Genomic DNA, 21,666 nt, shown 5'->3' with positions numbered 1-21,666 from the left:
GGGGAAAAGGGGAATGCATGGGAAAGCGAAGATGGGAGAGTCGACCCTCTGTCTTCTTCTCATCTATTGAATCATCGGCATGTTTGTTTTCGCTGGGTGGTTGCAAGTGACATCATGTAACAACAAATACGTATTTTGTGTGTTAAATAGTTTACTCCTATGATAGTTGCGTATTGAGTATGAAAATTCAATATTCTATTCAATTACCCTTATAAACTAGGAAGCACCGACACTCCAAAAATGATGTCGTATGCGTGTCGGACACGGCGACACGGCACCGACACGGCTGAGTACGTGTCCGACACGCCACATGTCGTGTCGACAAAAAAAGGCAACCGACACGCGTCCGACACGCGTCCGACACGGGTTCGACACGCAGTCGACACAGCCCACCGTCTCAGCCCATATAAAAAAGCCCAAAATTATCTTTAAAAAGCCCAAAATCTTTTTTGAAAAGCCTAAACCATCTTATATTAACCCTAATTTTTTGTATTTATGTCTTTTATAACCTCCCCTCTTCATCTTTTATAACCCTATATATATACAATCAAATATATACATACATCTATATATATAAAACACATATAAAAATATTTTTTATATTTTTATAACTTTTTTTTACCGTGTCCCGTATCCAGGACACTTTGATAATTGACGAATCCTCGTATCTCGTGTCCCGTATCGCCGTATTAGTGTCGATGCTTCCTAGCTTATAAAGAATGCGTATTCAGTTTACTACAATGTCAAATACGTAATTCACCGGCTAAAGATAATTATTTGCGCAAAATTGATCATTTTTGTCCAATTTTTTATATAACCGGCTAAACTTGTCCTTGATCCTAAATTAAAATTATATGGTTTAAAATATTTTGGTTTAAAATATTATAGAACAGACACGTATGCTCTCCAAGACATGTATACACCGACTAACATTCTCTCTCCCTATCTCTCGCTCCCAGAGAGAGTCTCACACAGTGTAGCATACCGTTACTCAAAAATGAAGAATCATCTCTCTCTCATCTCTCTCCTCATCCTACTTTCTCTCTCTACAATCTCTACCGCAACCACTTCAAAACTTCCCCAATTTCAAGCGCAGAAGCTGATAAGAGAACTCAATTTGTTCCCAAACGAGTTAATTAACATCGTAGATGCTAATCACTCAGCTCCTCCTCTACTGAGTCACAACACTAATCGAATCGTCGAGAAGCGAGTTAAGTTCCCGAGTTTAGTAACAAACGGTGATTCTGTTGAAGAGTTAGGTCATCATGCTGGTTATTATCAGATTCAACACTCACACGCTGCTAAGTAATCTCCCTCGCTTCTTAAATCCTAGATATATGTTTATATACTAGATACTCGCTAAAATGAATAATCTCGATAAATTTTCTCGATAGATGAATAATCTATACTAGGTACTCGAATAATCTCGATAATGAATAATCTTGATAGATAGATGAATAATTTCGATAAATTTAAATAAATATTCCCGATAGAGGAATAATATCGATAAATTTAAATGAATAATATCGATAAATGAATAAAGTATGTGAGCCTCAAAGGTATTCATTTATTGATGTTTAACTTTATGTAAAGATGTTGTGTTTATATATGAATTGTTAAATTTATACTATATATAGTGATGTACAGAGTGAACCCAATGCAACCTAATTTCATAAAATACGGATTGTGCTTGGAGTTATAATTGGTCAGTGTGCAAGGCAATTTCATTTATAAATTATGCATTTGTGTTTCTGCGTTGTTATTGGTCGGTATGCAATGCAGGTTAGTTTCATAAATTACGCTTCATGTTTGGAGGGATTATCGGTCTGGTTTGCTTACCTTGAAGAGGAATCTGCCTGCTACTTACATTAATTATCTGTTTGTTATTGGAGGCATGTTTGTTGTACCTTATAAGTCTGCTCTAAGTCGTAACTGTTGTTTTAAAATCCGAGTAGTAAAGTTGATTTGGACTCATAAGGCAATTTCGACTTCTAATGAGGCATTTAACTAAACAGGGCAAGTTCCAACTCATAAGGAACTAAAGGCAAATGCTCTCCTGCGAATTATTAGTTGTCATATTGTCGTAGTTCCGGGAAGTTCAAGCTCTCTAAGCAAGCATCAATTTTGGAAAACAAATTAATCCAATATATATAGTCTATTTTTCACTTCATTTCACAAGATATGCATTTGTGCTTTAGGTTGTTAATGGTCTGTGGTGCTTATTTTAGAAAAAAAGGTCCTTTTACTTAATGGTAATTGTTTGTTTGAAACTTGATAGTTTATAATGATGTATAACTTTTAACTTGAAGAAAATAACCAAAAATATTCAATGTTTCGTCCCGAACTCCCGATTAGTTTTTGTTGTCTTAAAATCACAAACTTTATGTTACTTGGTAAACATTTCTAACTTTTTAAAATTCAAAAAACAACTTTGTTTTATGTTAGGTCAAATAAGTTATGTGTACTTACGAAGCCTTTAACCAAACAGGGGCGCACATCTACTAGGATGATATGTTAATGAGTTTCTTGTAGTTTGGCTGTTAAGTTTTTTATTTGAAATTTGTGTTTCTCTGTTTTAGTTTATATATGTTATCATAGTCACGTTTGTTTTGTTGCTAAATTAAAATTTCTCTATTTGTAGGATGTTCTACTTCTTCTTTGAATCACGCAACAGCACAAATGACCCTGTTGTTATTTGGCTGACTGGAGGACCAGGGTGTAGCAGTGAGTTGGCTCTCTTTTACGAAAATGGACCTTTCACTATCGCAAACAACCTATCTCTTGTATGGAATGAGTATGGCTGGGACAAGGTATATAATGATGTACTCGAAGTGTTCTATATTTAGATGAACTTAGGAATATGTATCACTTGTGAGTTGTGACTTTATTACAGTAGGTACAACAAATAATTTTAATTTAAGCATATCGCACTCTTTACTAGAAAGTTGGTTACATAGTTAATCATTTTTGCATATACATGTCGGTTTTTCAATGCAAACATACCTGGTTCACAAGGCATCTTGTTTGTGGTGTTGTGCGTGTGTGTGTGGGGGGGGGGGGTTGACACTGTTATAACACGCCAAAATTGAATAGATAAAGACAGGGAGGACTTATTTTCCCTCTCTGCCAGTGAAGGTTCATAGCTACACATTTATTCCGTTTGGAAAAAAAGGAGAGAACTTTAAGAATCTAGTCAGTTTGTTGTGTTTTCAAGGTGGTTCGTGAAATTTGATTTGATTGTACTCGCGGTTTTTTTATATATCATTGAAAATAGATTTATATTCAAGGTTTTGATGATACATATGTTATCTTGATCTGTACCTGTAGTATAGAACGCATTAATGCTTTGTTTCTAGTATTTGAGAATCATATAAGAATAGGATTTCTTAAATTTATTTGTTTTTTTCTTTAAGTAAAAATTGTTTGCTAAGACACTTGATTTGTGGAACACTTGATTACTAAGAAGTATGGAAGTAGTTTGATGGATATTGGATTTCTTTTTGATAAGTTGAGGAGAAAGATGGTACATCAAACTTTTAAGTATCATTCTAAATACTTATGTTTTGTTATCCAGAAGTACTGAACCTTTTTTGGTCCATGTGTTGGGTTACACCACAAGAATATGTGTTTACTGTAATATATGGTTCTGTATAGTATTTCTATTGATATTGGTGAACTTTCAGATGCTGACTAATTTTAAAAAGAATTGAATGTAATAGTGTATTATTACCATATGAATAGAGCTCTTGACTTAAAAAAAAAATTACAGTATTTAATTGCTATGGCAATCTGCAGGTGTCAAACCTACTCTATGTTGACCAGCCTGTTGGGACTGGATTCAGTTATACCTCTGACAAACGTGACATACGCCACACTGAAGATGGCGTTAGCAATGACTTATATGATTTCTTACAGGTTTCTTTCTTTTGATTGCTAATTTCTTATAGTTCTGAGGATGAACTTGCGTAATATTACTGTATTTAGTGCCGTGGATTGGAAGTAACTGGTGTTTAATTGTGTGACCAGAGTTATATGACAATCTATGATTGCAAATTAACTGTCGGAAAATATATTAAATATTAAATCATAAAAGGCTTTTTCTATGAAAAGAAAATTGTGTCTCAACTCTCAAGTTATACAGTTGTACATGTAATGTTACTATGTCAGTTTGATGTTTAAGTTTAACCTCCAACCATATCTTTTAAATCACAACTCAGTGACATACTTACATTAGATGGACTTTTCTGAAAGCAAAATGATCCTTGTGAGATTAGACACGCCAAGGACCAAAATCTTAGTGAACATAGCAATTAGGTTAAATGTAATACTGATAATTTCCTCATCTTATTCATTTACATCAAAAGCTCAATTCACATGCAACAATTCTAGAAATTAAAATTTAAAATTAATAAGTAAGACTTGCAAATCATTTAAATTTGCGTGCAAAATTTATCGAAGGCATTCTCCTCTGAAGGAGATACATTCAGATGCTTAAAAGATCTCGAGGGAGAGAGCATGTTTATCATGAAATCCATTAATATGCTTGTGGTTTTCTTAGCGTTTTTTTAATTGCTTATTTCTACTTGTGTGTTAGAAAGAAATGACTACAGTAAATCAGGTAGAATATTGCTGGATCTTTGTATATATTTATTGTAGACCTCGCTCCCGCAACCCTTTTTCTCTTTATGTTGGTGAACTAACTTGTAATTTTAATTTATAAATAGGCTTTTTTTGTGGAGCATCCTGAGTTTGTTGAAAATGACTTTTTCATTACTGGAGAATCATATGCTGGACATTATATTCCTGCCTTTGCTGCCCGTGTCCACCAAGGAAACAAAGCCAAAGAAGGAATTCATGTAAATCTGAAGGTATCATTTCTTATGTTTCTCCTTTGTTGGAATTGTTGAAAGTTTTTGTTACTTAACTTGCAAATGTCTGAGCAGGGATTTGCAATTGGTAACGGGCTTACAGATCCAGAATTTCAGTATAAAGCTTACCCGGATTATGCACTGGACATGGGCCTCATCACAGCTGCAGAGCATAAGCGTCTAAATCTGGTGCTTGTTCCAGTTTGTGAAGCATCAATAAAGCTTTGTGGTAATTTTCAGACAAAATCCCATTCTCTTCCTCTGACACTTCCTTATTTGCTTTTCGGGTAGGAAGTTTAAACATCTTCCTGCTAAATTTTCTATACTGCATGCATCTATGCCCCTTGGCATATGTGATTTAAGTTATATGATATTTAACAAGGTTGTTTATTCTTCACGATTGGGTTAGTTTATAAGATATAGTTGTTTGTTTATCTGTTCGAAGAGACAAGGAGAAAAATAGACGCAATATGAAATACAAATATACAACACTATCTTTCATATTCAATTCATCTCTAAACCATTATTTGCTTTTATGTAACTCGGACTCTTCATTTTACCTCCGAGTGCCCGTGTCGGACACTCGACACTTGGACATGGACACTCGGTCACGGACACTTATTTTAAGCCCAAAACATGTATATTTTTCAAAATGTTGCCGAGTCCGATACCTGGACACGTGTCCAGGTCGGACACTTCTAGCCGAGTCCGAGTAACATAGATTTGCTTATTGTATTTCACATATATCAAATATAAATTTAGTAATTAGCTCCTAAAAAACTAGCACGTAAAGCAGAACCTCGATAAATGAATATACTGCTCAAATGAATACTTTTTTCCGGTCCCAACATAATAAGGTTAATGTTTTTCTCTTTGCTAATTTTTTTTGCTAAATAGGTTAGTGTACTTTTAACCTCAATATATTAATAATCTTGATAAGTGAAAGAAACACTCCGGGCTTAAGGGTATTCATTTATCGAGGTTTAAGTGTAGATATATGTGTCATCTCCAACAATGCTCCTTGTACCCACTTCCTGTTCAATATGTATTAGTACTTCCTGTCAATAAAAGTACAAAATGAAGTGGACATAGAGAAAGAGAGCGTTCCCAAAACTTTGAGAAGCATTTAGGAGTCTCTTGGAGCACTTTTTTGCCGATGACTCTCAAGTCCTAACTTAAGACCCCGGGATCTAGATTATCCTAGAGATTTTCTAATGTCACAAAGTTTGTATGGACCATAATATAGCGTTAAGGGTCCATGAGATACTGAGAATTTAATGGTTCACCAGATAATACAACCAAAAGATTTCTCTTTAGTGATGAAGACAGATTATAAATCATAAAAATAGATTAGAGACTTCATCCCTACAAACTCAAATAATTGATTCCCCTAGTTCCTGATGAGATAATAAGGATGTTGAAAATAGCATTAACCATTTGGAAGTAATTTTTTTTTCCCAGTTGTACTTGAATAGTCAGACAAGAAGGTAATGTTAAAGTTTGGCTGGTTAAGAATTCTTGTTCAGTTGTGTCAAATTATGTATTAAAAAATTATAGCAGTCATAAAACCAAAATTATGGACATCATAGAAGTAAACTATTATTATAGCTGCTTTGTACAAATATCTTTCTAGTTTGTTTAGGGAATTAATATTTGCACATGAAAAATTGTTGTATCCTCAAGTTGTCTTACCAAAATATATAGTTTCTGCTTGTAATGTGGGTTTAAAGATTGTTAAGTTACGGGGCCACTTCAGGAATCATTATGAACATACTAAAATACTAAATAAGTTAAGTTTTTGGTTATCTTATATTTATTATCTTTAAAAACATATTTATATTGCTACACTTTGGTTGAAGTGTGCATTGTACTTCTAATCTTGAAAATGCTTTTTACAGGTACTAATGGAACAGTAGCTTGTATGGCTTCGTATGTTGTCTGCAATCTTGTGTTCAGTTCTGTCTTGTCGCATGCTGGCATTGGTATCAATGTGAGAAACTTTTTACAAGACTCCCTTCCTTTTTGTCATGACAGAATTAGCAAACAATTATTTTTAAAATGGAGTCACATACAAACTTGTAGAAAGTTGACATCATGTTGGACACCTAGACTTTGCCAACACATGCTTGGTACTGGTAGTGTGTGACACTATCAGAGCATTAAGGAATTTTTGTTGTCTAGAAATATCACACATAAAGGGATTCAGTATGCTGTCTTCTGTTATGTGATTGATGTGCGTTATCTTGTTTTTACTCTGCAAACTGGTCTGCTCTTAAGATGTGCATGTGGGTGTTTCATAAAATATTTTTGAATCTTTGATTTTTCCACTATGCAATGATATATTTCTCACTGTTGGTCCTAGGGACCTGGCGAAAGTGAATGATTTCCACTACATATGAATCAGTGCCTTTAGATTATGGGAAGATAGACCGCCTTCTTGTTTTTTGATAGGTGCTACGACTTAAAACTTGCTTCCAACCATTTGTTATATATAATATGTGGATATAACAAACACACACACAAAGGGAGGGAGGAAGGCATTCACATTAGCAAACATAATCCTGCTATAGTATCCAGTTCCCACCATATCACCCTCATTTACAACTGCCCGTCTTAATTTCAGTCAGATTTGTTTAATTTGACATTAATAAGTATGCAATCTCTTGTTTGCTGCGTGAAAAAAAGAAGTTATTTTTGACTATGAAATGTCTGATGTGTTCATGTGCAGTACTATGATATCAGAAAGAAGTGTGTGGGAAGCCTTTGCTATGACTTCTCAAACATGGAGAAATTCTTGAACCAAGAATCTGTTAGGGATGCTCTTGGAGTTGGGGACATAGATTTTGTTTCCTGTAGTCCTACTGTGTATCAGGCCATGCTTGTGGACTGGATGAGGAATCTTGAAGTTGGAATTCCTGCTCTTCTGGAGGATGGAGTGAAGATGCTTGTATATGCTGGAGAGTATGACCTTATCTGCAATTGGCTTGGTAATTTCTTAATTTCAGTTACCTAATAAAAAAATTCCTGTAACCAGTCGGACTTTTGGAAGTCAACTTGATCTATATTTAAACTCAGGGAAGTCAACTTGATCTAAATTTAAACTCTCGGCTCAGAACTACAGGTGGTATCCTAAAATAGTATAGTTAGAAAATATTATTACTTGGTGAATCATCCTTCACTTAGCTGGATGGGGTCAATGGGCGATTAGTAATGTCCAGGCTAGTGACCTTTCCAATTGCACTTGGGAGGGTTGCTTGCTTAAGATCTAAACCAGTGGGGGAGTCTACATCATTATTTGTTGTAGATCATCCGTTACAGGGATAATGGTATCACCTACAAATTACATGAACATGTATCGGCTTTGAATTTTGGAAGAAGTTGCCTTTTTGAGAAGTCGATATCAGTCCAGTTTCCCTTCTTTTTTTTGGGGTCAGGATGAGTCAAATTTTTTGTAAAGGACAAGAACAGGTTTATCCCCCGATAAAATGTTATTTTTATTTGACATGTTTTAGATTAAAGTTTATTCTTTAAGGTCTGGTTTGTTGAAAGGCAACATGACTGTGAATATATTTTATCCCTGCACTACCTGTCTCCAAGCCTTAGGTGCAACAGTAGTATTACATTATTAAATGCTTGTAGTACCTGCAAGCCTAGAACTCTGGGTCTTCTATGTAATGCAAACTGAAAGAGGCGCAAGCAAATGTAGAAACACCAGTACAATGGATGTTGGGGGAAGGAAGTTCCTGCAATTCATACAATGAAGTTAATTTGCTGTCCTCAAAACTGTTTTAGGAAAACAAGTATGCCTCAAAGACGATCTAGAGATCTCTTTATTTCTGGGTGGCACTTGTTAGAAATAATTTCAGCCACTTGTAATTATAAATGTCTTTTAGATGGGTATGCTTATCTTGACCTTCGTTAGTAGACATGAAAGAATCATTAGCACGCGATACATATAATAAGCCTGCATCAGGACCCTCGACACAAGAAGCTATAATGAATTTTCTGGTAAGAACATGTACCATGATAACTGTAGCTTACATACCATCAATATGTGTAGGTAATTCAAGATGGGTTCAAGCAATGGAATGGAGTGGGCAAAAAGAGTTTGTAGCATCTTCTGAAGTTTCTTTTGAAGTTGATGGTTCTGATGCTGGATTACTCAAAAGCCATGGGCCTCTCAGTTTTCTGAAGGTCTGCCTTTATTTTTGAATTGTGATGCCAACTACTGAACTTGTGGAGGTATTCACTTTCTTGTTTGAATTGGCAGGTGCATGATGCAGGTCACATGGTACCCATGGATCAGCCCAAGGCTGCACTTGAAATGTTGAGGAGGTGGACTCGGGGCTCACTTTTTGAGGAAACAAGTGATTCAGAAGATTTGGTCGCTTCAATCTGATCTTTAACAAATAATTTATGATCTAATAATAGCTTGTAAATATGTACCAACACATGGATCTTAGAATGTTGTTGAACTATCAAGCTGCAGCTGAGCTGGTTATTTTCTGGTCGAGTGCCATTTTGACTATGAATTTGGATCAAGCTTCTCCGCGGACCTCCTATGTTAAATTTTGGGTGCAGAAGGAAGTTCCGAGATTTATGTCCGCATAATAAAAAGTTTTTGTTTCTTAATTAGGTGTTCTAGTTGGCTTTGAGTTGGCAACATATTGCTCCTTGAACCAAAAATCTTTGAGTTGCTTAAAAGAGTTTATTCTCTTTATGGTTGTAAGCAATATATTTGATCATAATAAAGCATACTGTACTATTATTATATGATGAATATTATCATAAATATGCCATAGTCTTTTCATTCCGGCAACACAAATTGAGAAAACCGATCAGCTCAGAATTGGTATGAGATGATAGTATCATACCATAAACGTGACCGGGTGTACACATGTTACCATAAATGTGAATGAGTCGGTAGACAACTGCTACTTAAAACCCACAAAATATCATATTCATGTCAAGTAAAATATGAAATTCTTCATCCTAAAGACGTTTTCGGCGCAAGGTTCATGCTGGATACCCAACAGTAAAAAATACAAATAAAAACTGAATTTGCAGTAAACATAATTTTCGAGAAATATCAGAAGTTTCTAAATTGTTGTCGAGTGCTTAGTTGTCATAATATTTTTTTTAGAATATTCATGAGCATGTATGAATATCATAAATAAAAATACAACATGTGTTATTCGAACCCATTTTAGATATGTGATACTACTACAAATTTTTAGTAACACATATGTAAATAATTTTTACCATAAATTTTTCAAAATTTGCCAAAAATTGATAATTTACAAATACGAAATTCATCGAAAACTTTTGAAGTGCCACACTCTATTTTTATCCTTAAATACGTTTAAAATCACTTTTTTTTTTTAAAAAAAAGAAGGAATCCAACAAGTATTTATCTGGTTTTATGTTTCTTTTAAATTAAGGAGATGTATTGTCAATTGACGAATTTAATAAAGAAATTGGTCCCAGTAAATCACTAGAAAATGCCAAAAAGCTTATTAGGTGCTCACTGAATTAATGGCGCAATACCTTTTTCATATAATAAATATTAAATATTTGTATGTATATATGTGTATATTATTTTCACTTTTAAAGCCACAAGCATTTCTATCCTCATCTAATTCAGCTTCTGTTTATGTTTCACTCAATTGATGCTCTTCCAACACCCTGCTGGTGAGTCACTAAAATCCCAATTCTTTTTTTTAAAAAAAATCATTTTTGTTATTTTTTGAGCTTTGTAGTAGTATAATTTTGTGATCATAGACTGTAGATTCAAGAAATGAGCTAAAGTTTGCATTTTAAGACCTGGGCCTTGATTAGTTTTGTTGGGTGTTAAAGATTTATTGATGGGGTATTGGTTTTAGTGATAAGTTTTTGGTATAAGTTCTTGTTTTGATGTTTGATGCTCTCTTTCTGTTTTGATTATGTTAATTGAATGATGGACTGATGAAATATTAGGTAAAGGTAGGGTCTTTTTGTTCCCTGAGCAAATTTTGATGTGAAGAATTGTACATTTTTCATAGAAACTCTATGATTCCGTGTTCTTTCGTGGTAAGAGGCCAGGGTTAGAGTGGGGGAAGGGATTAGAAAATGTATGATTTTCCCACAGAAGTCATGTAGGTTAGAAATGTGAACCAGGTTTGTGCTTTTTTACGGTATTGCAGTCTGAAAATCCCGGGAAACGACATCTTTATACCGAGGAATAGAGTTTGGCTTGGGATAGAAGTGTGAATTTCTGAGGAAAATTCATCAATAAGAGGTAAGCAGTTTATATGTAATTTGCTTGTTGATAGGATATATGTAATGTAAATTAATTGACATGATCACATGGGATGTGATCCTCTGAAGCATGTAATCAACTCACCATATTGATAAAATTGTTTTACTGCCTGAAAAAGTGTAGGTAATTAGGTACCCTCTAAGAAGCAGGGACACTTGGGTCGCTGCCGAGTCCCCGTGTCGGATTCTCGGACACACGTATCCCCGTATCGGACACGCGGATTCTTCCGTGATACTAATATGAAATTTTATCTTTAGAAATTGTACTTAAAATCTATTTTAGCAAACTACATTTACAAAATTAAGTATACATGTCAATTAGTTACTACAAAAGTATTTATTATCGTATGTTTTTTTTATATAAACTAAAAGATTTTACTTGTATTTTTGTGTTTTAGATTAATAAATGATGCATTTGATTCATTATTCATGCAATTTTTGGTTTTGTTAGTAAGTTTTATTATGTTTAACATGAAATATATAAGAATTTTTTGTTTATTTTTCCCGTGTCCCCCCGCACCCGTATCCGCATATTTTTATATTTGTCGAATTCCTGTATTCCCGCACTACGCACTCGCACTCCCGCGCCCGTGTCCTTGCTTCCTAGGGTACCCTCTATTGTCCATCTATATTAATTTTATAAATTCTATGCAACTTTTGTACTTGTATAACACGTTTTCACAGTTTCTTCTTTCGTAACCTTTTATTGTTTAGTATCTTCCCGTCCATAGTCTAAACTTTCAACTTTCCGCACCCACGTCTGCATGTGTTTGAAAAGGAAAGATGGCAGAACTTTCTGATTTTGTCTTTATTCTTTTAGGATAGCATTTAATAACCATTGGTTCATATTATGCAGATAGATATTGTGTGTCAGAGTCCATTCAGACCCCAACTTGGTTTTTGATCCAACTTATGATCCATGTTCAAGTAAGATTATCTCACATGTTGCAAGATTTTTCCACAATGTAAAAAACATAATTTGATGCCAGTTTTCAGAGAGTTGTAATTGCTGATTATATATGTTGTTTCCAGATATGGCTGATATACGTCGAATATATATTAATAGGACTGCATGTTTGTTGAGGTCATTGTATGTAGAACATCTAAGATGGTGATTGTAATACATTATCGGAGGGATACACAGAATATCGAATTAGTTTTCTTCATTTTAAAGAGGTTAGGATTTATTGTGGGATATGCAATGGAGTATAATGCAAGGATACTTTAAAATCGACATTTCTCAAGTAATATGATTATTTTCTTGTCTCCCTCATGGCTTTTCAGCTTTATAAAACTTTAGGAGTTCTCTGTGATAACTCCAAATTCACCCCAGGGTCTTCTCCTCGCCGGGCCCGGTCTCAAGCTCCGTTTCGATAGAAATGACGGCGGCGTGTGGTGTAGCTGCACGGGGGGAACCTGCAAAACAGAACCGGAGGGGGGTGGCGTCCCCGCGGTATGAAAAGAGTGTGTGTGTAACCTGTAACCTTCCTTTTGTCCTGCCTTTTATAGGTCTCCTACTAGGGTTTAGGGGTTTGTACCTTTTACTCTGGACCGTAGGTGTGTCTTTTGGACTGTCGGGCGTGTGGACGCCTGGGATGCGCCGAAGTACTATCGAATCCGGACCGTAGTAATGTTCTGGATCTGGGGTATCTGGACGGTGGTGATGTTGCCACGCGTCCTGGCCTCTCCAAGGTTAAAGCTGAGTGCTTCCTGGGCCCTGGGCCTCCTTCTAGCGCCAAAAATAACTCCAAATTCACCCCGGGGTCTTCTCCTCGCCGGGCCCGGTCTCAAGCTCCGTTTCGATAGAAATGATGGCGGCGTGTGGTGTAGCTGCAAGGTGGGAACCTGCAAAACAGAACCGGAGGGGGGTGGCGTCCCCGCGGCACCTCCGGTGTGAGGATGAGAGAGGGTTTTGAAGGAGAAAGGGGGCAAACGGGAATTATGCAAGTATTTTATGGTGTGTGAATATGTGTATATATGAAAAAAGTGTGTGTAACCTGTAACCTTCCTTTTGTCCTAATTCACCGTCTTCTCCTCGCCGGGCCCGGTCTCAAGCTCCGTTTCGATAGAAATGACGGCGGCGTGTGGTGTAGCTGCAGGGTGGGAACCTGCAAAACAGAACCGGAGGGGGGTGGCGTCCCCGCGGCACCTCCGGTGTAAGGATGAGAGAGGGTTTTGAAGGAGAAAGGGGGCAAACGGGAATTATGCAAGTATTTTATGGTGTGTGAATATGTGTATATATGAAAAGAGTGTGTGTAACCTGTAACCTTCCTTTTGTCCTGCCTTTTATAGGTCTCCTACTAGGGTTTAGGGGTTTGTACCTTTTAATCTGGAACGTAGGTGTGTCTTTTGGACGTAGGGCGTGTGGACGTCTGGGATGCGCCGAAGTACTATCGAATCCGGACCGTAGGAATGTTCTGGATCCGGGGTATCTGGACAGTGGTGATGTTGCCACGCGTCCTGGGCTCTCCAAGGTTAAAGCTGAGTGCTTTCTGGGCTTTCCTTACTGGGCCCTGGGCCTCTGTTATTGGGCCTGTACTAATATAGGCTATCACTCTGTAATTGACTATTGTAAAAAACTGAAAATTGCACCATTCAGTGAATATTCCTTTTTTGTTCATATTAAAAATTAAATTAAAAAAAGGGCATAACTATCATTGCTAAACCAACCAATGGATAACATAGTTGCTGACATCAAAATAGCTCCTGTGAATCCAGTGTTTAATAGCGCAGCCGTAAATTAGTAATTAATGGGTAAAAGTTATAGACTGTAGGATTTTTATATGCGAATAACAGTTGCACGTTCTTTAATTTGTTATTATAAATCTGGCTTAAAGATCCTGGAAAGAGAATCCAGGTCAGACGAAAAATATAATATAACGATAAAAACTGGCAAAGTTCTTGATGGAAAGGTTAGTACTTTGTAGCCCTGCCTTGAATTGAGAACGATTTAATGCTTATGGAGGCAAAACTCTTTGGCCTATGTAATTAAGAAGGAACTGACATCTTAGTCCGTTACAAAAGTATCAGCCTTTGGGAATGAAGTCTTGTGGGGGGGGGGGTAATTTGATTTGTCTACATCTAAAAGAAAAATTGTCGGGGCGGAATCCTCTCCTCTCAAGGATAAAAAAACAGACAAAAGAAAAGGCAAGAAATCTTAGTTAGGATCTTGAGGTCTTAGGAAAATTAGCCTGGATTTTTTATCATTAAATTGCCTCAAGAGGAATCTGTCAGAATACCATGATTTGTCTTGATATTTCCCAACATACCAACAGTGTAATTTAATAAGAGTCGAACTGTATCAACGATACCGGAGCCTACTGCTTTGGTACTCATGTGCTTGTTTTCAGTTGAAGCTTTAGTAAGGAATAGAAAAAGTGTATTAAAAAAAGAAGCACAAATGCGTACTAGAGGATTAGCTTACTATTGTAATAACATCAAGGGTGTATCATAAACTTCAGAGTATACAAAGGGTTCTCGGTTGGGGAAGCCCCTATGAACTGCGAGTTTCCAATTCTGATAGTTACCACTTTTCAGAGACCATTGAGCTGGCAATGCAAAACCATAACCGGGTTCCCGCCGGTTGAGTGTTTTCCCAGAGACAGTCAAAGTGTCTGTGTAACTTCAGAGTCTTATTTAAACTCTAGATAGTGTTGTTTGTTGGAAAAAACTTAGAGAAAAAAGACACCTACATTTTGCTGAGAACTTGTACTGCTATATTTTTTGTTATTTCTTTTCTTCTTCTAAAACTCAAGGTAAACTAGCCATTATATAGGCTTTACAAACATATTAAAACTAACTATTACTAAAACTAACCACTACTAATTAATGGGTAAATTACATGTCCATAATTTACTCCATAACTCCACTACCCCACTACTAAACAATTCTAAAATAATATTTTTCTCTAATAATTAATCTATTGCTAAATATCTAATAATTAAATAAACAAATAATTAATAACTAAATTTAAGATTATTCCAACATTGTTTAACGGTATATATTTCTATCAGTCCATCCCTGCATGATTTTATTATTTGCGAATTCATCTTTTAAGAATCTTTTTTTTAAGGGATCTTTTAAGAAACTTGATGTATTAACATTGAACAAAAGTTTTAATTAGTAATGTTTTTAAAAAGTGAAAAAGAACTGCTAATTTCATTTATGCAGGTACGAAGGTGCAATATCAAAAAACTTTAATCTCATCACATATATACCTACCCCCAACATTATTTTTAGCGGGAGCAGAACTAAGCTAAATACTATATATTATATATTTGATACAAATTATAACTAAATGGTTGCATGTACGTATCTTAATAAATTATTGTGCGCACTCTTTATTTGCTTCGTTATTAGTTTTCGTTGAATAAGCTGTCATTGTAAAATGAGCATATCAGTTGTAATGCAGTTTGAAGTGGATATGCTTTTTATGTATGATGTTGTCTTAATAAATTGTGTGAACTCTTTATTTCCTTCATTATTTTTTTCTTTAAATAAACTGTTCATAGTAGAGTATGAGCATATTATTTATTAGGCAATCTGAAGTGGCCAGGCCTTTAATGTATATGTATGCATATCTACTGCAAAGTTGAAGGTGCATAAAACTTCTGGAAATGGAATGAGATCTAACTCTCTGCTTTGTCTAACATTTCTCAGGCATATCTCTAACATTAACGGAAATGAGTTAACAATCTCCGGCAAGATGGACGATTTCTCCCCAGTTGATGGCTTTGTAGAGATAGCCGAATGCTTGGCAGAAATGATGAAGTACCTCGCTAATGAACCCTCAGTTGGGCTTTTTTACATTCAGCAGCATACCCAGAATACTGCGCCTAATCTTGTTGATCTGAAGAACAATGCAAGGGGAAAGTCCCATGAGTTGAGTTTGCAAACAGAAGATTCGGATGAATCTGTCACCATGGTAAGATCAATAAAAGAATGTGGCTTTCCCATTATTGATGAGATGGTGAACGACATAACTAAATCTCTGGCTATAATGTCAACAAAGGAACCGAGAAGGGGGTTAATTAATTACTCAAGTCCACGGTTTCAATTAGGAAGAACAAGCTCTTGGGGTTTGCGGCCGTGGATGCGTAAAGCAGATACACCACCACAATATAGTAAAAGCACCAACAGTTATTTTACGACAGTGTTTAAGTTGGCCCATGAAAAAGCAGACAATCTAAATTTGCTTGAGTTTGATTCTAGCAAGTTAAGTCAAGAAACTGGTGAAAAGCTTCCATCCTATCTCAATCCAGCATTGTTAGATGCAGACGCCACAACCTCTTCAACTGAAATTGAAGTTGAGGAACTACCAGTATCATGTCAAATTGCCGAGGAGCTACATGATGAATCTCAAACCAATGCAAACTTGACAAGCGGTCAAGTATCATTCAAATCGGATACCTTTGATGCATTTAAAACTGAAAGAGAAGCAAAACTAGAAGAATGGTTGAAAGGGACCAACAATCATGTTTCTGGTACAGGAAAAATTATCGCAAATAACTTGAAGACGCACTCAGATGGTGGTGAGGCCTTGACTTCTAAATAACATTACTATAATACAATTGCGATTGCTGTTGTAAGTTGTGACAAATAAAAGATTTATATATAACATACCATTGTATCTGTACATGAAATGTTCTCCTAGCTTCCGTTTGTCAATGTCGGTCATCTGTGATGTTGTCCATTTTTTTGGTTCTTGACAGATTTAGATTGCTATCAGTTGCTGAATACAGATAACTAAGTTCAACAAGTAGTTGGCAGAAACTACAACATTTCCATTCATCAATTACATATCGTACTTTGTTGTTGTATATTATATCCAGGGCATGTCTGTTCAGTCTAGTGGCAAGTAGTAGCTTCTATATTTATCTGCTTTGACAAATACCCCATTGAACACCTCCTGTTCCAGGTGTATAACTGATCTACGAAAAGCTTTAGCAATGGGTTTTAATGATCAAGTAGCTGAATTGCCTCCTGACTTAGCAGACCCTCCTCATCAAAACCATAACCATCATACAATTTCTTACATTTTTATTTACAGCAGTGTAAAATATATTATTTTTGAATTTGGTTTTTAATATAATGAAACAATAATCATGCATATAGTCTTTTGAATAAAGCATAATGTATATTCATTACCACCAGAAACGTATTTTAAATATTTGGTCATTACATTCATAATAATCAAGTGTGATGTAAACAAGTTCTAATGTTTATTGAACCGCACTTCCTGTTCCGCCTGCAAACGTGTGTGTGGTCATCGATCAGAAAAGCTTCAGAACAAAATATTGAACCTCTTTCTTAGATTGCCAAACATGTACCAATCATTTTTAATATCATAAGAAAAGTTTCGCAATCAAATAGCGTCATTGCCTCGAGCGCAAAGATATATACTAGATCTATTTCTTGAATGTCACTTTAATAGTTTTTCTTCATTAAATATCACGATCTAACTAATATTTCTACTTTTTTTTACTACCCTGGTCCCATTTCAAATTGTTTCGGTTGACGGGATAAATTTAGTGTTAATTTTGTTAGTTCCTTTTCTGAAAAAATATATTTTTAAAATACATTTATAGTGATTATCAAATTAGTTAATATGATTTAAATAAATTTAGTTGATTTAATAATTCAAATAAAACATGAAATTCGAGAACAATAGGATGTTGGCCCCAAATGTCACCGTTTGTTTGAGGTAAAATGGCCTTGCATGTCACTTTAACAAAAGGTGACCCCAAATGTCATTTCAAAACGGCATCTCGGGTGCTGTTTTCAGTTTTTAACAAAAACGCAGGGTTGTGGAATTCAGTTTAGTTTTGCAGATTTTTTATTTTTTTTAAATAAAACAAAAACGAGGTTTCGTTTTCTGTTTTCAACAAAAACGTAATTTCCTTTCCTGTTTTTGTATACTTTTTTTTTCTTAATTAAAACAAAAAACGCGTTTTCGGTTTCTGTTTTTGACAATAAAAACATAGTTTCGGGTTGTGGATTTGGTTGGAAAAATAAAAACGCAATTCTAAGTTCAGTTTTGCTGATTTTTATTTTTCTTTAAAATAAAACAAAAATGTGGTTTCGTTTTCTTTTTTCAGAAAAACACAATTTCAGTTCTTGTTTAAGGATAATTTGTATTTTTTAATTAAAATAAAAAAATGCGTTTTCGGTTTCCGTTTTTATAGATAAAAAAGGTAGTTCCAGGTTTTATTTTTAGCAAGAAAAACGGCAAACCGTCTTCTGTTTATGAAAATAAAAATTTGATTTTAGCAAAAACGCAGTTTGAGTTTTAGTTTAAACACAGTTTAATAATTTTTAATTAAAAACGCAGTTTCAATTAATGTTTTTACAGGAAAACGTTGTTTCAGACCATGTTTTAGTCGGGATATGAAATGTTGTGTTCTAAATAAAATTATCAAAAATGTGAAATGAGATTGTGTTTTAGCAGAAACAGCATTTCGGCTTCTGTTTATCTAAACGGAAAAAAATAAATGAAAAAACGCAGTTTCAATTAATGTTTATATTGAAAAACGTGGTTTCAGATCATGTTTTACTCTTGAAAAAAAAACAAAAAAACACAATTTCAATTAATATTTATATTGAAAAACGTGGTTTCATATCATGTTTTACTCGGGATGCATAAAATTCATGATTTTTAACCAGAAGCTACTGTGAATTTTTTTTTTTTAAAAAAAAACTATTTAAAAAAAATTGAAACAACAATATAGTAACGATTAAGAACAAAATTAGAAATAAAATATAAATTCAAATAAAAACAACCATTATAATCTCGACAATGAACCTTAAAATAAAGTCTCCGAATTACTAATGAATTTAAAATCTTTGATGTCTAATAAACTATCTCCAAATAAATAACATCAAATTACTTCAATTCTTTCCACGAGATGCTTGAAAATCCATGGCATTCTTAAGTCGTGTGGACTTTCTTATTCCCTTCTTCTTTTCAAGTTCTTTATCATGCATCAACTTTGGAAGCTCGACACCCGATGACCAACAAGGATCACTTGGTATTGGTTCAAAAACACTGTCATAAACTTTTGAAACGTTGTCCAACCTATAAAAATCGCCCACAAACCTTTCGTGACTCGTATTCAAATAAGCACAACACGCAACCAAATGAGAACATGGGATGCAATAATTTTGCCACTTTACGCAAGAACACATTCCCTTTTGCAATCGGACGGTATGCCTATTTCCTCCTTTTTGGCCTACTATATTAGTAACTACTTGAAATAACATCGAGTCTCGATCAAATACCGTCACATTATGCCCGGTAGCACATTTATTCGACCGACTCAATATTTTGTGTGCATGTTGTGTGAACACTTGACCTCTAGATATTTGGGTTGCAATCTCAACCCGTCTTTCATCAAAATACTCGACGGTCTTCATAAATACGAATCTAACCAATGAACTAATAGGGAGGCTTCTAGCTTCAAGAATCGCATTGTTCCAACTTTCGGCATGGTTAGTGGTCATGATGCCAAACCGTTTCCCCCATCATGTGTCGAAGACCATTTCATTAATGGTTTATCCATAAACCATTCTTCCGCCCGAGGCTCAATTATCAACATTTTCTCCCATAGATATTGAAACTTCTTCTTTTGCACCTGAGAAGCCAAGTCAACTAACCTATCCTTCAATCCCGGTGTCCTATGCACATTAACAAAATTAGTAGCCAAGTGTCTAATGCAGAATCTATGATGATCATGGGGCTCGCACCATCCCGTCTGTTTCATAGCAGCCATAATCCCAGCATGTCTATCAGAAATGACACAAATCACATGTCTCCTACCAGCAACAAATCTTCTCGATCTATCCATGAACCACCCCCAACTAGAAACATTTTCAGATTCAACAATAACAAAAGCAAGTGAAAGAATATGACTGAAACCATCCACTGCCACAACACTCAATAGTACACCGGGATATGGACCATAAAGGTGAGTTCCATCTATGTGATTGACGGGGATGCAATGCTCAAATCCATTAATACAAGGATTGAAAGCCCAAAACAGTCTCTTGAACGTGACTTCCTGTTTCAAACATATATGATACAATTCATTAGTTTTATCCTTAAAGTAATGAACCTAAAATCATAGAAAGTAAATATACATACACAAGAATGAAGTACTAGTGTTTGAGAATTTATATACCTCTAAATTCTCATGTCCTCCCAATCACTTTCTTTGAAAAGCCAATCAACTTTGGTACCGACATTGAATGATTTCAATGCTTCCATCAAATATGGAAGTTCTTCATATGAACCTTCCCAAGACCCATGTACTTCATTCATTACAAGTTGCTTCGAATTTCTAATTTTCTTTCTACCCGGAAGATAACCAAAAATGCTTTTTGCCGTAGCCATTAAGACTTTTTCTTTAATTATGAGATCGGCCATAATTTGATCCTTAATTGTCTCCAAAATATCATAAGAGGACAAGTTATTGTAGTCTTGAGTAATCGTGGTGCTCATACATGTGTGTGGTCCGGAAATTTCCATAATTTGAAATTTACCTAATGCCTTCCGAAGCCTAGCCTTTAACTTCCATTCACAACCATCTTCTCTCAACCTACATGCCACATACCAATTCAACTCACTTGATCTAGTAACATAATACTCTTGATGACTAGCTATATGAAATTGATTCACTGCATGAATCAAATCTTCTTTTGAACTAAATATCATCCCCTTCCTCAACTCCATATGAGTTGAGGAATTATCTTCTGTATCCAATATCGACTCATCAAAAGAAGCAATATTAAGTACGAATTTACCAATCATCATTCCACTATCAACAACATCATTAGAATCCACACCTTGACTACTACTCGTTTGCCCCCCAAATATTTACTACTACTTGAATAATTCTCGAAACATCCACTAGTACTTTTCTCGGCATTCTTAGAGTTACTTTCAATAAATTGGCGATTTGGAACTTTTTTCATATAAATTTCCACAAAGAAATGGGGGCCTTTTAAAAGAACAACTCCAGACATTAAATCAACATCATCAACATCATCATCATCAAGAAGATGTACAATACCGAATTTCATATCGTTCGGATTTTGACTTCCATAATACAACTTTAAATCATAATTATCTCTATCAATTTTCATTTTTAAAAATAACAAATCACATAAATTACGGTAATTCATGTTACTATCAAGTTTAACATGCTTGGAAACAAATCTATCATATACACAACCCTCTAATTGAGAATGTTGAATATTACCGTCGATATAGATCCACGCAACTATGGATGTCGATTTCGATCCCGAACCCGAAGCCATTCAGAAATCAAAATCAAATTAATTATATTATATTATTACAGATGGAAGTCGAATATATAATTTTGTTTTCGGTCTTGTCTCAGTATATATCGAATATGTATATTACATATGCATTAGCAGTTCTAGAAGCGGAAGATATACACACGAAAGGATATAAAGGAAAAACGCAATACGAATTACTGTTAAT

General features: G+C 35.1%; 4 protein-coding genes across 8 annotated transcripts; 2 read left to right on the top strand and 2 right to left on the bottom strand.

The window, feature by feature from the left end:
- The first annotated feature begins 902 nt into the window (after positions 1-902).
- On the top strand, positions 903-9,641 carry LOC141696898 (serine carboxypeptidase-like). Its single transcript, XM_074501037.1, has 9 exons — positions 903-1,305; positions 2,642-2,810; positions 3,796-3,915; positions 4,725-4,868; positions 4,944-5,097; positions 6,767-6,858; positions 7,597-7,855; positions 8,929-9,062; positions 9,139-9,641. Exons 1-9 carry the CDS (start codon positions 914-916, stop codon positions 9,265-9,267), a joined length of 1,593 nt encoding a protein of 530 aa, XP_074357138.1. The 5' UTR covers positions 903-913; the 3' UTR covers positions 9,268-9,641.
- A 729-nt stretch (positions 9,642-10,370) lies between these two features.
- Positions 10,371-16,955, top strand: LOC141698086 (uncharacterized). 5 transcript variants are annotated; one of them, XM_074502694.1, is made up of 4 exons: positions 10,381-10,559; positions 11,051-11,145; positions 12,022-12,092; positions 15,825-16,955. In XM_074502694.1, the coding sequence occupies exons 3-4, from the start codon at positions 12,085-12,087 to the stop codon at positions 16,717-16,719; spliced, it is 903 nt and encodes a 300-aa protein (XP_074358795.1). In that variant the 5' UTR covers positions 10,381-10,559; positions 11,051-11,145; positions 12,022-12,084; the 3' UTR covers positions 16,720-16,955. The 5 variants fall into 5 exon arrangements, with proteins under 5 accessions (XP_074358799.1, XP_074358794.1, XP_074358797.1 ...); XM_074502698.1 differs by lacking the exons at positions 11,051-11,145; positions 12,022-12,092 and having other exon boundaries at positions 10,371-10,559; positions 15,825-16,089; positions 16,177-16,955; XM_074502696.1 differs by lacking the exon at positions 12,022-12,092 and having other exon boundaries at positions 10,380-10,559.
- Positions 16,956-19,052: 2,097 nt separating this feature from the next.
- LOC141696299 (uncharacterized) lies at positions 19,053-19,664 on the bottom strand. Its single transcript, XM_074500459.1, has one exon. It carries the CDS (start codon positions 19,662-19,664, stop codon positions 19,053-19,055), a length of 612 nt encoding a protein of 203 aa, XP_074356560.1.
- LOC141696298 (uncharacterized) lies at positions 19,661-20,973 on the bottom strand. Its single transcript, XM_074500458.1, has 2 exons — positions 20,392-20,973; positions 19,661-20,275 (listed from the first exon to the last, which is right to left on the bottom strand). Exons 1-2 carry the CDS (start codon positions 20,971-20,973, stop codon positions 19,661-19,663), a joined length of 1,197 nt encoding a protein of 398 aa, XP_074356559.1.
- Positions 20,974-21,666: the final 693 nt, after the last annotated feature.

The sequence above is a fragment of the Apium graveolens genome, chromosome 11, assembly GCF_009905375.1.
Source record: "Apium graveolens cultivar Ventura chromosome 11, ASM990537v1, whole genome shotgun sequence".
In the NCBI taxonomy this organism is placed as follows: domain Eukaryota; kingdom Viridiplantae; phylum Streptophyta; class Magnoliopsida; order Apiales; family Apiaceae; genus Apium; species Apium graveolens.
This window is presented reverse-complemented; position numbering and strand designations above follow the sequence as displayed.

Bases quoted from the DNA above. Each gene is read 5' to 3' on its own strand.
- LOC141696898 (XM_074501037.1), top strand. From the start codon at position 914: ATGTATACACCGACTAACATTCTCTCTCCCTATCTCTCGCTCCCAGAG. The intron at 2,811-3,795 runs GTATATAATGAT...GGCAATCTGCAG, and splicing joins ATGAGTATGGCTGGGACAAG to GTGTCAAACCTACTCTATGT. The intron at 6,859-7,596 runs GTGAGAAACTTT...GTTCATGTGCAG, and splicing joins ATGCTGGCATTGGTATCAAT to TACTATGATATCAGAAAGAA.
- LOC141698086 (XM_074502693.1), top strand. From the start codon at position 10,522: ATGTTTCACTCAATTGATGCTCTTCCAACACCCTGCTG. The intron at 10,560-15,824 runs GTGAGTCACTAA...AACATTTCTCAG, and splicing joins GCTCTTCCAACACCCTGCTG to GCATATCTCTAACATTAACG.
- LOC141696299 (XM_074500459.1), bottom strand. From the start codon at position 19,664: ATGACCACTAACCATGCCGAAAGTTGGAACAATGCGATTCTTGAAGCT.
- LOC141696298 (XM_074500458.1), bottom strand. From the start codon at position 20,973: ATGATGATTGGTAAATTCGTACTTAATATTGCTTCTTTTGATGAGTCG. The intron at 20,276-20,391 runs GTTGATTGGCTT...CTATGATTTTAG, and splicing joins CATTCAATGTCGGTACCAAA to GTTCATTACTTTAAGGATAA.